At 34.9% G+C, this 17,177-nt stretch overlaps 1 protein-coding gene across 9 annotated transcripts in view; it reads left to right on the top strand.

Annotated features, from left to right (window-relative positions):
• USP25 (ubiquitin specific peptidase 25) overlaps positions 1–17,177 on the top strand; it is a 140,411-nt gene that overhangs the window by 50,638 nt on the left and 72,596 nt on the right. For all 9 annotated transcript variants that reach the window (XM_032277154.1, XM_032277161.1, XM_032277162.1 and 6 more), the window contains 2 exons: positions 7,546–7,708; positions 15,121–15,207. In XM_032277154.1, the coding sequence (XP_032133045.1) occupies positions 7,546–7,708; positions 15,121–15,207 (250 nt within the window). The remainder of the gene's footprint in view (positions 1–7,545; positions 7,709–15,120; positions 15,208–17,177) is intronic.

Genomic DNA, 17,177 nt, shown 5'->3' with positions numbered 1-17,177 from the left:
TTTCTCAGCAGAAAACTATAAGACAGGAGGGAGTGGGATGACATAGTCACAGTGCTGTGAAAAACAAAACAAAACTGTCAACCAAGAATATATCCGGCAATGTTACGCTTAAGAAATGAAAAAGAAATAAAGACCTTCCCAGACAAGCAAAAGGTGATAGAATTCATTACCACTAGACTGGTCTTACAAAACACTTAAAGGAAATAATAGGAAACGAAAGAATGATTAATGTAATGAAAATGTGAAAATACAAAACTCATCAATATAGATAAATCCATAATCATATTCAGAATACCCCAGTGCTATAATGGTGCTTTGTAATTCCTTCAGTCCTCTAGTATGATGGTTTAAAATTTAAAAGATCAGAAACATCAACAGCTACAATTAGTGGCTAAGGAACACATAAAAGATAAAGATGTAAATTATAGCAATCAAAACACAAAATTGTGGTGGGGAAAAAGTCTAGATTATTTTTGTGTGACCAAAGTTGAGTTGTTATTAGCTTAAAAATAGTCTGCTGTAACTATAAAACTCTTTTTTTTTTTTTTTTTTTTTTTTTTTTAAAAAAAAGATGGGGTTTCACCGTGTTGGTCAGGCTTGTCTTGAACTCCCTACCTCAGGTGATCCGCCCGCCTTGGCCTCCAAAGTGCTTGGATTACAAGCGTGAACCATCACGCCCGGCCTGTAAAACTCTTTATGTTAGCTCTGTGGTAACCACAAGAAAAATTATAGGAGATAGGCAAACGAGAAAGGAAACAAAGCTTAGTGTTGTAGAAAATCACAGAACCCCATTAGTAAACAAGAGGGGAGGACACAAACAAAGGATCTTCAAAATAATGAGAAAACAAAATAGCATGAGTGAATTATTACCGATCAATAGTAACCTTGAATGTAAGTGGATTAAATTCCCCAATTAAAAAAATACAGAGCAGCTGGATGGATTAAAAAAAAGATCCAACTATATGTTGCCTATAAGAGACACACCTCATCACTTCATCATTAAATATAAACACAGAGTGAAAGTGAAGGGATGGACAAGTATATTCCATGCAGATGCAAACCAAAAGTGAGAAGTAGCCATACTTCTAGATACAGTAGACTTTAAGTCAAAAACTGTAAAAAGAGACAAAGTCATTATGTAATAATAAACGGATCAATTCACCAAGAAGTAAAACTGTAAATACATGAGCACCAAACACCAGAGCATCCAAACATATAAAGCAAATATTATTAGATTTAAAGGGGGAAATAGACTACAATACAACAATGGTAGGAACTTCAGCGCCCCCCTTTTAACAGTAGACAAATGATCTAGAAATATGAGACTTAAACTACACCATAGACATTTATGGAACATTTTCTCTAACAGCTATGGAATACACATTCTTCTCAACTGCACATGGAGTATTGTCCAGTAAAGAACACATGTTAGAGATGATATCAAGTATTTTACTGGATCACAACTGTATAAAACTAAAAATCAACAACAGGAAAAAGTTTATAAACCAACAAATACATGGAAGTTAATATGCACCTTAATAACCATAGGGTCAGTGAAGAAATTAAAAGCATAATTAGAAAGTTTCCTGGGACAAAGGAGCATGGAAACATATTGTACCAAAACCAGTGGGACACAGTGAAACCTGTTCTAAGTGAGAAGTTCATGGCAATAAATGCCTGCATCAGAAACAAAGAAAGATTTCTAATAAGCAGCTTAACTGTGCAACTCAAGAAACTTGAAAAGCAAGAACAAGCTAAACGCAAAATTGGTAGGATGGAAATAATAAAGCTTAGAGCAGAAGTAAACAAATAGAGACCAAAAAAGCAATTCAGAAGGTCATTGAAATATTTTTTGGGAAAGATAAGCAGACTCAACAAACTTTTAGCTAGACTAAGGAAAAAAAAGGCTCAAGTAAATAAAACTACACATGAAAAGTGAAACATTACAAATGATCAGAATTAGAGGATCACAAGAGACAATTATGAACAACTGTGTACTAGCAAAATTCTAGAATATGGAAGAAATGGATAAATTCTTGAACACATACAACCTACCAAGATTAAATTGGGAAGAAATGGAAAATCTGAGCAGACCATAATGAGTAAGAGAATTAAATAAATATTAAAGTCTGACATAAAAAAAGCCCAGTTTCTGATGGCTACACTGCTGAAGTCTATCAAACATTTAAAGAACAACTAATATTCTCAAACTATTCCAGAAAATTGAAGAGGAGGGAATACTTCCAAATTCATTTTATTAAGCCAGCATTACCCTTATTCAAAACTGACAAAGACATAACAAAAAGAAAACTACAGGCCACTGTCCTGATGTACCTTGATTCAGAAATTCTCAACAAGATTCTAGCAAACCAAATTCAACAGCATATTAAAAACATTACCCACTGTGATCAAGTAAGATTCATCCCAGAGATGCAGGGGTTTTCCAGCATAGACAAATCAATAAATGGGATACATCACATTAACAAAGAGAACAAAAACCATGTAATTTCAGTAGATACCGAAAAAGCACATTTCAAAGTTTAACATCCTTTCATGATAAAAACTCTCAAAATAGATATAGAAAGTATGTACCTCAACACAGTAAAGCCCATAGTTGACAAACTGACAACTGGTCATATACTGAATGGAGAAGAAATGAAAGCTTTTCCTGAGATCAGGAACCTAACAGAGGTGCACACTTTGACCAGTCTTATTCAACATAGTACTGGAAGTCTTACAGCAGTTAGGCAAGAAAAAGAAATAAAAGACATCCAAATTGGAAAGGAGAAAGTAAAATTGTCTCTGCAGATGATATGATATTAAATATAGAAAACCCTAAAAAGTTCACACAAAAAACTGCTAGAACTAATAAATGAGTTCAGTAAAGTTGTAGGACACAAATTAGCATAACAAATCAGCACTTATATGTTAATGTTAATTACTTGAAAAATTAAAAAAAATTCCATTTACAATAGCTACAAAAAATTAAGATACCTAAGAATAAGCTTAACCAATGAGATAAAATATCTATACAATGAAAACTATAAAACATTGAGGAAAGAAATAGGAGACACAAACAAATGGAAATATATAAATATATGTGTGTGTGTATATATATATATATGTCCATGGATTAGAAGAACTAATATTACTAGAATAGCCATACTGCCTAACGTGATCTCCAGATTTAATGCAGTCCATATCAAAATTCCAGTGACCTTCAGAGAATTAGACAATCCTAAAAATTCATATGGAACCACAAAAGTGCCCAAATAGCCAAAGCAGGCCTGAGCAGAAAGAACAAAAGCTGGAGGCATCATTACCTGACTTCCAAATATATTGCTAGAATATGGTAATGAAAAAAATGATATTGGTATAAAAACAGGCACATAGATCAGTGGATCAGAATAGAGAGCCCAGAAATGGACACACCTACAGCCAACTGATTTTTGACAAAAACTATCCAAGACCTGGAATAAATCTAAGATACAAGAACTTCCATGAAGAAAATGATTAAATATCATTAAGACACATTAAAGAATACATAAATATTTGGAAACATATGCAATTTTATGAATTGGAAGACTGACATTGTCAAACCTGGTCAGTTCTTCTTAAATTGATTTATGAGTTTAGTTTGATCCCAATTAAAATACCATTAGTTTTGTTTTTGCTTTTTAAGGAAATCAACAGATGTTTCACTCCTTTCTTTTTTTCCTTCTGGTTGATCTGTATAGCTTAAAGTATATGCATGTTTTTCGGTGAGTGTAATACTTCCCAAAAAGGAGCTTAGGTGAGCTAAAGTAGTATATTTTTAACATCATTGCTATAGGGAGTTTAACAACACAAAACAAGATAAAATAATAGCACCCTCTCACCTCCCCCAAAGAAGACCACTGTGTAATAAAATTTGATGAAAACGTAAACATCTACGATATGTAAGTGCTTTAAACATTAAGTGTAGTGTGTGGAAGGAAAAGAGGCAGCAAGACATTTTGTCGTCTTTTTGTGTTGCTTAATGCCAAGGTCATGACCAATGTTGAGAAGATAAAGCAAGGTGACAGGTCAGGCTGGGTTTTGGTTCGTGGCTTATGAGTTTACCCTTCAACATGCCGCATTTTGTTACAGGCTATATCTGAGCTCTTTGAGATTTCCTTGTATTTTATTTTTATTATTATTTTTACCTCTACCTGTGGGTAATACCTGGATTTTGGCTATTACATGCCTTATACTTAAGAGCATGGGTAGCATCATTGATAAGGCCAGGGGAGGAATGCTTATGCAGGATTTTGCTTTACAAAAGTTTGGATTTATGGTGCCTGTACTAGATTATATAAAGGGATGAGGTGTAGCAATAGAGCAGTATATGGGCTAGAGGTTGTTTTTTGCAATCAGTCAATTCATAACCAACCAAGTCAATAACCAACCAAGAAGTAGCAGCATGTAATATCTTAATCATCCATTTACTTTAAAAACTTGTTTTGCCCCCGTTTATAATGTTTGCTCTAGAGGTACGGCATATTATTGTTTCTACTTTCAAACACTGATTGGAGACACTGGTTGATATTTTTGGTACAATGATAAGTGTGTTTATAAAGGTCTTTAGGAACCAAGAGGAGATGGTAAGAGGAGACCTACTGAGGCATTTTAAAACTCTGGTGATAAAATTTTGTTTCAGTTCAGGGAATCATGAAATTATGGCATTCCCCTTTTACCTGCCATCTTTTTTAGCACCATAATTCTACCATGTGGTATGGTTAGGATGTATTATAATAAATCTATTTCTTTAAAACCCATACTTTTGTTAAAATTAATGATGATATCTACCATATGACTGAATTGAGCTACTTAGGAAATGGTTATTATCTTTAAATCTTAGGTGACTTTGAGGAGCAATGAGCAATTATATGCATCTCGGGAACCTTAGTCAAAGTTGTTACAGTTTGTACCTCATTTGACTGCTGTAAAGAAAGTTAAATAGGAATGCTGGGAAGATGTTTGGTTTGCATCCTTAACTTTCTTGCCTTTCTAACTTCCTTTATGGAATAGTGTGACAAATGGTGCAGGCAGATTGCTTGCTCCTCGAAAGTACCTTTGAGGCCACACATTCCTGCAAGTCCTGTGTAGGGAGAGAGGAGGCAAAGGAACTAAAAAGCTTACATTATCTCGATATATTAATGTGATGTTTACATTACATATTTTGTATGTAAACATAGGAATCAAGTGGTGTATATTTTTTTGCTAGAGCAGAAGAGGGGCATAAAGCAATTGAGTGTACTTAAAACATTTTGAAAGACGTTCTGGGATTTAGTATCTTAGCCCAGATCTGGAATATGAAAAGTATACTCAGGGTGTATTGTGCAGAAGTCAGATGTCCTCAAATTTTCTGTAACTAATGTATATTTGAGTCATTTCCCGCTTACTGTGATATGTATGATCTGCTCTGTTGCCATTACTAAGAAGGATTTGTTTCTTGTTATGATTAAAAGTTAAATATAATGATTGATATTTATCTGCTATAGATACAGGATTACGTCTGGTTCTTTTAGACTTTTGACCAGTTTATATTTTAGAATATGCTGTAGAATTCTCTTTTTAAATAATTATTGTCTACCTGCCATGGTACTAGTCAATTACTGGGTGCCTCTTCTATCTCCTACATAGGTATCACTGGTACTAAATTTTTTTATGTTATTGTTTTTATCTGCCTTTCCCAGAACTTCATGTGTTAGTCTATTTATTTTTGATTTCCAAGATATGAATAAGTTTGCTCTATCTAAACTTCTAAATATGCATGTATATTACAAAAGGAACAAAATTTCCAAATGAGAATACTATCATTTTAAAAAGTCAATAAAAAGTTAAACATGCCCTCTATATGTCAGTCTTTTGTATTACTTTTTATATACTGTGCCATTAACCTTTCTTTTTTAAGCATAAACTAGTCTTGTACAAATTCAGTTTGTTCTGCTTTTTATTATTTTCTGCTGAACTGCAAAATTTAACTTGTTAGAAAGTCTTTAGGACCTCCTGGATCTCCACTAGGAGAGTCAAGTTGACTCTCTTTATCTCTTTCTTGTATTTTTGAAAGCTTGCTTTCTGGTAACAGTAGAATGTTAGAGATATTCCCTGGTTTTCCTCTGCCCCAATTCATCTAACCAAGTATCTTTCAAGGAATTCTGGTATCTTTTAGTGAAAAATGCCTGGAGTCTGGGGTTGCCTGTGAGAGTTCATTTTTGGGCAGAGAGTATTGCTGCCCAGTTGGGTCACTCTTAAATGTGACAGAAGCGTAAACTGTTTACTTTTAACCACATGAGTTTATATTTTAACATATCATGTTGTTACCCTTTTTTTTTTAAGAAATGTGTGGTTTTATTGATTTCCAAAGACTGACATCTGTATTCACATGGTATGTTTTAAGTAATGATACTTTAGATTTAATTGTATCTAATGTCTTGTGATAAATACTGTCTTGTGATAAATACTGTTGTCAAAAAAAATGTTATTTTGACATTAATTTGACAGGATAAAATCTTTAGGGTAAAAATGGTGTAGAATGAATGAGATTTCCTTGATGAACCAAAAAGTTGAAAAAAACTAATCTTTGCTGAGGTTCTGGTAATTAACACAAACTGGGCTAAGATACCTGAATGTTATTTATGCTGAATTAGAATAGTAAGTAATAGGTTTTTTGTTTTTTTTTTTTTGGCTGAAGCCAAGTAGCAGGTAACACATTTCTTGAGCAGGCAAAATGCTTGGTCAGATCGTATTTGGGAACCAGGGTTTTTCAGTTACGATTATATGTTGTTCCATGCTAAGGAGCAAGAAACATCTTTAAGCAAAGTAGTGTTACTTTTGCCATGTTTAGATACACTTAAGATATTCTGCAGTTGAGATTATTTTGGAAAGGTTAATAATCTTTTGTTATTCTAATATGTATTCTAACATTTCATTAATTTTTTACAAAGGTAAGCTTTTGGACAAAGCAATGAACATACAGGTTTCATTTTCCTTTATTTGGCTGTCATAGAGACATAGATTTCAAGAATTGAAAGGAATCATTAAGTTTAACTCACTTAACTTTTTTTTTGTAGAAGGGGGACTCAGTGGTCAGTGGCAAAAGTGCAGCGTGTTCAGTTTTTAATGTTTTCTTGATTCACAGTGATTGTTATAAATAGTAGTCATTATGTTACATTGCAAATATGTACTTTAATAGCTATTTCTCAGAAAATTCATCTAAGCCCTATATTCTTGGTACAAATATCTTTTTGTTGACATGTAATTTACTGTACTTTGTATTATATAACACTACCATTTTATGGTTGAAATTTCATTTTAGGAAAAAAGGGTACACTTCTCTATGTATTGGCATTGACACTGCTAAAACTAAGCTCTATTTGAGTAAAGCTAGTATTAAATATTACTTCTTCAAATATGTTATTCAGATCTTATGTAATGAAAGTGCTTTTAGAATGTGTGGTATGCTATTGCCTGGGATGTACCATTATATAATGCTATATATTTTTTCCCCCACCATTGCTTAAGAGTTCTTGAAGCCAGCATAGCAGAGAATAAAGCATGTTTGAAGAGGACACCTACAGAAGTTTGGAGGGATTCTCGAAACCCTTATGATAGAAAAAGGCAGGACAAAGCTCCCGTTGGGCTGAAGAATGTTGGCAATACTTGTTGGTTTAGTGCTGTTATCCAGGTAAGGATCTTTTTTTATTCAGTTCTTATTTGATATATATGATAGCAATGGAAAGTGGGTTGGTCGTGTTTAAGGTGTGTATTTTAAACATAAGTACAGAGAAGTTTCTAATATACTCTTTTGTCTAATGAACTAGCTTGGGGATTTCCGTATCCTTCTATCATGCTTTGCTTTTCATTTCAAGTATGTATTTTTAACAGTATATCATTACTTACGCCTTTCACTTATTTGGAATCAATGTATCCTCTCTTTTTGCTTTTAGGAATTGTTGGGTGAAAATACTTTTGTATATATTTCTCTGCAGATTTATGGAAGCATTGTAACCAAGTTTGAAATCAGAAGTGGCTTTTTGTGGGTCAGATCAGATTTATTTGTATATACTAGACAATGTAATTTATAAAATTATAGACAATATTTTTAACAAGAAGGGACATTTTATTTGAGGTTGGTATAGATTTACAAATAATTCTCAGTTTGCATATGAAATGATGTGAATAAAAATTGATAAATCAAGAATAACACATTGTCTTTTTACTAAGAAATCCCTAATGTTATGTTTCTTGATATTTGTATGTGTAGATATCCATCTTCTCAATTTGAAACAGTTTTATGTGTTAACAACTGTTATCAAAGCTCTATCATTCTCAGTTGATATTGATAATGTTATTCATCAGATTGCAAAACTTTAAAATTTATCAGTAATATGTCCTTAATTTTTATTTTTTTAGGAAAATGAATATTTTGTGTTTATTTTTATAAGAGAGTTGAATGATAGCTTATTTCATGTCCCTGATGAATGCTTTTTACTTCATTGGACATGCATGCTATTTTTTATATTCAAAACATATCTTCATTTTGTAACTTTCCAACCCTGTGTGTGTGACAGCTTAAACTTTCTTAAGATATTAAGGCAACTAACAGGTTATTCGGCTCATTTTCTACAAGTTAATTGTTTTGGCTAGTTAATCTGTAATTTTAACTTTTTTTATACTTCAGTGCTATAGTTTTCACCTTTTTCTTTGTTTTTGCTTCTGGTGGATACTGCTGTATAATTTGATTTCCTTTGTTTTCTAGATTTATCTCACTCTTTAATAGGATGTTGTGCATACTCATAAGTAATATTCGATGTTACTGGATTTTCCAGGACAACAAGATGCTAAGAAATCTTAGCATCTTAACGTAAATGTATAGTAGTATCTTTGCTTCTAGCCTTGATTATGCATTCTTTATTTACTTGTATGCCAAAAATAATATCTAAAATTTTGATACATTAGAGTTTCTTAGATCATCTCATCGCCTATTAAGAGATCTATTTGTTAAGAAGTTTTGTAGATGTTATAATGTAGACATCATTTTAAAATGTGAATTATAGTTTTAAAGTCCTTAACTGAGTGTTCATGAACATGTTTTGCTGCCTGTTTTGGGTCAAGTAGATGCTGTCTCAGCACTATTATGGCAGATGAATTGAGGGCCATTGATTAGAAGCTTTTCTTAGAAAAGTATAAGAAGAAAGTATTTGTAAATAATATTTGTTGGTTAGAATAGTTGGTTTTTATTTCTCCACCCTGTATTTGTAGGGAAGATCTGTTTGAAATGATAAATATTGGTATAGGGATAATGATCTTTTGTTTTAATAGGACAAACTTCTTTCAGCACCTCAGTTTAAACTTGATACACTTACAGTCTATTTCTACCCTAAGTTTGCTGATCTTAGCTTTTCTTTTTTGCTTAGATTTTTCTTTATTTTTTATTTTTGAGATAGAGGGAGTGGGCTAGAAAAAAATTGTCTTTTAAATAAATGCCTAGCTTATTTAAAAACTAGTAGTTTTAAAGTTTAGTGGCTGCTTAACTCCTAACATAGGCAAGTATAAAAGGGCTTGGGTTATTTATTTTTTTCTTTTGGTGACATCTGAACATCTAGGAGAAGTAACCTATAAGCTTAAAAATTCAGGTTATAATGGCCTAATAAGATACTGACTTTTGAGGGAGTGGAAAACACTAAGTATCAGATTGTAGAAAATGGTAGGTGGCAGAAACATTTGTCTAGAGATCACCTGAAGTTTTATTTTTTATGGTAATTTTAAAGTCTATTAAACTATTTTAAGTGGCTTTTAATTTTTATCTTTAGCAGAGTCTTTTAAAAGATTTTCTACCATTATTGCTTAACTCCTAGATATAAACGGAGATATAATACTTTGCCATCATAAAGGGACTTTTTACTTATGAATGAAAAGTTGGGCCAAAAGTATACCTTTGTGTTGGAGGTTTTGTTGTTTTCCAAAGTGAGTTGGAACTTACTCTAATTGTGAGGTAAATTTACCGTAACGTTTTGATTACAAAGTTTTCTTGGGGATGGAATTTACTTAGTTGGTAGGGCTAATATGAAACAACTGGGAATTCTTTTTCTCATAAATATATTGACCGGTTATGGAAGTTTACTAGGAATATCACCCTTTAACTTCAAAGTCGATAGCTGGGGTAAGCTACAGCAGGTTTAGATAGCTTTGCATACTTATTCTTTTAGAAAATGAGAGCAATATTTTGGTAGAAAGGGGGAACAGAGTGTAAGAAAGGGAATATTAACAAAGGGGAGATTGTACGGTAACGGCTTAAATAATCTTGTGGTTGCTAGCAACATTAGCCTGTCTTTAGTTTGGTCCTCAACCCTAGTCAAGATTATTTTTGTCCTGTTCACTCGGAACTTTTATGTAGAAAGTACTGAGTGCAGCTGTTCCCCAGTAGGGTGTCAGTGAATGAGTTAGTTATTTGGAGGTGTATGTTGCCGTCTCTAGCTCCGAAACATGTTGTTGAGTGGGTATGGATGCTTATGATGACCCTTAGCCCCTTAGCACCTTTCCATTCTGAGTTGCCCAGAAGTAAGGTGCTCATACTTCTCAGTTTGCTTGTCATAGTCCAGTTTACTCCTATTGTAGATCTGTTGGCACCTATCAATCAGTCCTAAAGCCCTGCTGTGTATGATGGTAAAGTATGCGGTTACCGGAATTTCTTCCAAGATGGCCGAGCAGGAACAGGTCTGGTGCATAGCTCTTAACCAGACTGGCGCAGAAGGCGCGTGATCTCTGCAGTTTCAACTGAGGTACCTGGTTCATCTCACTGGGACTATTTAGACAGTTGGTGCAGCCCAAGGAGGGCAAGGCAAAGCAGGGTGGGGTGTCACCGCACCCAGGAAGTACAAGGAGCTGGAGAACTCCCTCTCCTAGCCAAGGGAAGCCATTAGGGACTTTTCCCAGCTTTCTGGCACTCTGGGTCAGATACTGTGCTTTTCCCATGATCTTTACAGCCTGCAGCCCAGGAGACTTCCTTCGGTGCCTACAAATCCAGTACAAATTTAGTGGTTGTTTAAAAAGACACTGAGCTAGCCACAACAGTTTATTTCTTTCATACCCGAGTGGGGCCTGGGGCACCAGTGAAGCAGAACCGCTCATTCACCTGAAAAAGAGGGCTGAAGTGAAAGAGCCAACAGATCTGGCTGGGTGGGTTTCACCCCCACGAAAAACAGCAAGCTAAGATCTATTGGCTTGAAATTCTCACAACCAGCACAGCAGTCTGAGCTTGACCTGGGGTGTTGGAGCTCAGTAGGGTGAGGGCATCCACCATTGCAGAGGCTTGCGTAGGCTTGGGTAGGCCGCTTTAGTCTCACCTGTGTAAACAAAGTTGTGGGAAGTTTACACAATGACTGGGAGGAGCCCGCGGCAGCTCAGCAAGGCCACTGCAGGCAGACTGTATCACTAGACTCCCTTCTTGCTGGGCAGGGTATCTAAAAAAAGGCAGCAGCCGGTCAGGCTTTATAAATAAAGCCCCCCACCTTCCTGGGACAGAGCACCTGGGATAGGGGCAGTTGTGGGTATCTTCAGCAGATGTAAACGTCCCTGTCCAGCAGCTCTGAAGGGAGCAACGGATCTCCCAGCACAGCACTTGAGTTCTGATAAGGGACAGACTGCATTCTCAAGTGGCTCCCTGAGCCCTGTGTATCCTGACTGGGAGACACCTCCCAGCGGGGGCTGGCAGATAGCTCATACAGGAGAGCTCTGGCTGGCATCTGATGGGTACCCTTCTGGGACGAAGCTACCAGAGGAAGAAACAGGCAGCATGAATTATTTGAACTCTTATCTCCCATTAGGTGTTTGTTATTAGCAAGAATCTAACCAAACTTCATTTTTGTAAGTCCTTTTCAAAATTGACACATTAGCTTTGGAGCGAATGAAAGGATGCTTATTTTCAGGTGCATCAATCAAAAACGCTCTTTAGGCAGTAAAAAATAAAGAAAAATGACTGGCGTGGTGGCTCATGCCTGTAATCCCAGCACTTTGGGAAGCTGAGGTGGGCGGGTCATGGGGTCAGAAGTTCAAGACCAGCCTGGCCAGCATGATAAAACCCCGTCACTACTAAAAACTGAAAACATTAGCCTGGTATGGTGGTGCATGTCTATAGTCTTGTCTACTCAGGAGTCTGAGGCAGGAGAATTGCTTTAACCCAGCAGGTAGAGGTTGCAGTGAGCCAAGATCACACCACTGCACTCCAGCCTGGGCAACAGAGCAAGACTCCATCTCAAAAATAAATAAATAAATAAATAAAAGAAAAACAGTTTTAGTCAACAGAAGCTGAAATAATTCTTCACCAGCAGACCCACACCAAAGGAAGATCCTTGTCCAGGAATAAGGAAAATATTCTACAATGTGAGCTCAGAGAATAGAATTATTGAGATTCTTCTAAAAAGCCATTCTCTTTCCTCTTTAAATTCCTCAAAAGTATAGTTCATGGTTTGTCTCCCCTACTTAACAGTAGTCCCGCTTATCTTTGATTTCACTTGCTACTCTTTCAGTTACCTGCTGTTAATTGTGGCTGAAAATATTACAGTACTGAGAGAAGGAGAGGGAGACCATATTCATGTAACAACTTTTATTACAGTATGTTTTTACAATTGATCTGTTTTGTTATTCGTTATTGTTAGTCTCATACTGTTCCCAATTTATAAATTAAACTTTATTGTAGTTTTGCAGGGAAAAAAAAAACATGATATATATGGGTTTCAGTACTATCTGCAATTTCAGGTATTCACAGGAGGTCTTGGAATGTATCTTTCTTGGATAAGAGGACCTACTCTATGCCGAATTTTCCCATTATTTAATGCCTCTGTTCTTCCTCTACTACTCAACTGAAAACATGACTTCCCAGTTGCCAAATCTAAAGGTTATTTCCCTGTCTTTACTTTATTGGAAGAATGTGGCAGCGTGTCATAATACTGCTCACCTTGTTCTCCTTGAAATGTGCCAGCTATTCTTTGATGTACAGCAGAATCCTTTGTGGAACTTTGTATCTTTATTGAGAGTCTCCTGACATTGCTTTTTTTTTCTTTTTTTGAGATGGAGTCTTGCTCTTGTTGCCCAGGCTGGAGTGCAATGGCGCCATCTCAGCTCACTGCAACCTCTGCCTGCTGGGTTCAAGCAATTCTCCTGCCTCAGCCTCCCGACTAGGTGGGATTACAGATGCACATCACCACGCGGGCTAATTTTTGTATTTTTAGTAGAGATAGGGTTTCACCATGTTGACCAGGCTGGTCTTGAACTCTTGACCTCATGATCCACCTGCCTTGGCCTCCCAAAGTGCTGGGGTTAGAGGCATAGGCCAGCACCCCTGGCCTGACATTGCTATTTTTTAAAGCTCCACAATTTATTATTCCAATACACAAGTATGTTTGAAAGTCCTTGCTTTCTCCACTCCTTTTTCTTCTGTGATTTCCCTTAGTATTCTTTTCTCTTTCTCAAAACTCTTGTTTTTTTTCTGTGACTTTTAAATGGTGCCTTCTCCCCAGGGTTCTGATCTTGGGCAACTGTTAATGTATTCATATCCCTTCTGGTTTATTACATCTACTCTCATTGTTTTAACCAGCAGTTACAAGACTATACTCCCCACAAGGGCAGAGACTACTTTCTTAGTGTCTGGTATATAGTAGGTGCCCCATAAATATTTGTTAAATAAATTATTTTATGTGCTTATACTGTTTAGTCTTTCTAGATCACAAGATGAAATACTTTTCTACAGTTTCTGTTACCAGCTTTATGGTTTTACCTTTCATATTTAGGTTGTTAATTGATCTATGTAATCTGGCCCTATTTCTTTATATGTAGTTTTCTCAGTACCCAGCTCTTGATCAAAACCTTGTTTCCCCATTGATTTGTGGTGCCACCTTTATCTTCTGTCAGTTTGGTTGACTCATCTTTTCTTTTCTTTTCTTTTTTTTTTTTTTTTTTTTGAGACGGAGTCTTTCTCTGTCTGTCAGGCTGGAGTGGAGTGGAGTGCCATGCCATGGTCTTGGCTCACTGCATTCCGCCTCCTGGCTTCAAGCGATTCTTCTGCCCCAGCTTCCTGAGTAGCTGGGACTACAGGCACGCACTACATTGCCTGCCTAATTTTTGTATTTTTAATAGAGACGAGATGTCACTATATTGGCCAGGCTGGTCTTGAACTCCTGACCTCGTGATCCACCAGCCTTGGCCTCCCAAAATGCTGGGATTACAGACATGAGCCACTGAGCCTGGCCAGCCGACTCATTTTTTCTAAGATTTAATACATTTTCACTTTCTGTGTAGTAATTTTTAAATTTTATAAACTGTGACCCAAGAAAGGAATATGCTGCATATTATAAAACCTTGTACATGTCACGTTTGTAAAATATCTACAATTAAAATTTTGCAAGAAAATACTCAGAATTTACTGAGTATGATACATTGTGATATTTTCCATTGTATTTTATCAATTTTAAACAAATGTTCAGCATGATGATAGTAAATGGTTGCAAACTACGGTTCCAAAGACATACTCTAGGAAGCCTTTCCATGAGTATCCTTCATGTGCTCTCATTATATTCATGTGTAATCATTGTCACTATATCGTGAAGTTATCTTTCTATTATAATTGTATGTCTCCTTTCTAAGTTTCCTTGAACATAGAGATAATATGTAATTTCTTTGTTACTCTGTCACCTAGGATCTGATGAATAAATTTATTTGTACTGTATTTTCTGGAATTAATGATACATCTAGATAATTCATGATAAACATAGCGTGTTTAAAAAGTTTAGACTTGACATTTACTTACCCTTGATTTTGAGGAAACTGCTTAAGTGCATATAAAAAGAGATTTTAATAATGAGTAGTATTTTTAAAAAGTTGTCCAAATATAATCTTGTGCAGTATCAAGTATTAAGAATAGTATGTCAAATACAAGAAATTTGACTTTTTCTCAGAAATGTGTCCATTTTGTGCTAGTTGTAACGATTATGTGTGTAAGTAGTATACAGTTGTCAAAATTAAATCTCTAAGACTAGTCATTTTTACATTCTGTTAATGGAATTTTCCCTCAGGTTATCTTAAATTGTTGCTCTTTTTCAGTCATTATTCAATCTTTTGGAATTTAGAAGATTAGTTCTGAATTATAAGCCTCTATCAAATGCTCAAGATTTACCCCGAAACCAAAAGGTAAAATTTAAAATATTTTTTTAGCAGTATATATATTCGATATGTTATCTTATATGTGATTGCTTTTTGGACATTTATTTGGCTCATCAAATCTGAAACTAAAAATTTGAATGTCAATTCATTAATCTCAGTTACGATAGCAACTACCTATCTTTCATTAATATAAATACGATTTTTTTTTTACTTGTCTCAGTAATATGCCAATTTTTGGTGTCACTTTAGTAAATTTTTTTTGGACTGTCAAATTTCAGTAAACTTTATAGGCTACAATTTACAATTAAGGTCTTTCTTCAGTTGTCTCCTGAAAAATTTTGTGGAAATCAGAATTTCTTTTCAATTGATTGTCTTGTGGAGCCCTTTAAAAATGAGTTTTGCACTCTTGTCTTTGGTGTATAAGTCTATACCTTCCATTTTGGAAGTAATATCATAGATAGGTAATATAAAGTGACAACAGACATACCAGGGCCAGATTGCCTGGGTTTTAGCTATGGATCTAGAGCAAGTTACTTGCCTTCTCTGTGTTCCAATTCCTATCTGTAAAGTGTAAATAATAATAGTAATTATTTCATAGAGTTGCTGTGAGCATTAAATGAGGTAAAACATGGAAGAGACTTAAAAGTGCTTGGTACATAGTTAAGTTCTAGGTGTCAGCTGTTGTCGGTTAAACGATAAGAAGTTTTTAAAGACTTAATTTAAAAAGGACAAATTTGCACACAGAGTTTATACAGAATGAAAAAAAGTTATGGAGAGGATGTAGTTGAGTGTAGGGGTTTAGTGACTGATATTGTCATAAACAATCTGTAGTCCTAAAGTGGACTTGTTGCAGAGACAAAGAAGTTAGTTTTAGGTTTCAGTTAACTGCTGAACTTTTTGTGACCTGTTGTTAGTAGGAGTGGTAAGTTATGTTCTCCTTTTAGCATTTAATTTTTAAAACCACTTATTCTGTAAACTGTGAAACATTTATAATGCACACTAGTGGGAAGATAACTTGATTTATAACCAGTTTTTCAGGTTATAATCTCTGGACTGTAAAGTGTCAGACTGATAACTCATTTTCAAAAGGGAGTTAGGATCACCTGACAACCTCTTATGCCTCGAGAGAAATTAAGGAAAATCATCATGGTTTTTATATGGAACTTTTGAAGTATTGCTTTCTGTCATTGCAACTTGTGAATATCACGGTTCTTCTCTCTTCTCATATTTCAGTTAAAGTAAATGTATAATTTTTATGAAATTGTTTAGAATTATCATTTCTAGTTATGTATGTATGTATATGTGTCTTGACCATTTATGCTCCCAGATTTTAATGTTTTGCAGATCTTTAACTTCTTCTTCACAGAGTTGAATGCGACCATGTTAGTTTGTAATCTTATTTTTAAAATAATTGTTATATCCATGCTTACATATCAGAACTAGTTGTGAATACTAGAGAAATGTATAATTCCAATCTTCAGCACCTTTCTAGAGAAGTTTGTTTCTTGCAATGGGTCATCCTCTCCATGTATTCTTAAGTAAATAAAAGAATTCTCATTTCTGTTCTGAGACAGTTACTTAGAATACTGTGCAATTTTATGTAAAATTATTCCACAATGTGACTCTTCTTTAATTTAGTATAGTGACAGCAGTACATGATGTACCTTGACATCTTTGAAGCAAATGTGGAATTTATAGGTAGTTACCAGCCACTGAATGGTCCTGTATTCACTTGAGATGGTGACAACAGGTTTTATAAAAAGGTATCAGTGTAATTTGTCACTTATTTAATAATGAATTCATCTCCAACTCATGACATATCTACAGCTACATTCAGTTTGAACACTCCTGTGTTAAGATGCAGAATACATTTGGGATTACTTTGATCCATTCACAGAGATGCCATTTGTGTGTACTTTTAAACAGGATATTTTTTGCTGTAAAAATTGGCCACAAATATTACATACATACTGAGTGAGAGAAAGAAATGAATTATT

Source organism: Sapajus apella, unplaced genomic scaffold (assembly GCF_009761245.1).
Source record: "Sapajus apella isolate SASKATOON/1434 unplaced genomic scaffold, GSC_monkey_1.0 scaffold8, whole genome shotgun sequence".
Classification (NCBI taxonomy): domain Eukaryota; kingdom Metazoa; phylum Chordata; class Mammalia; order Primates; family Cebidae; genus Sapajus; species Sapajus apella.
The sequence above is the reverse complement of the archived record's forward strand: the minus strand, read 5'-3'. Positions and strand labels throughout refer to the sequence as shown.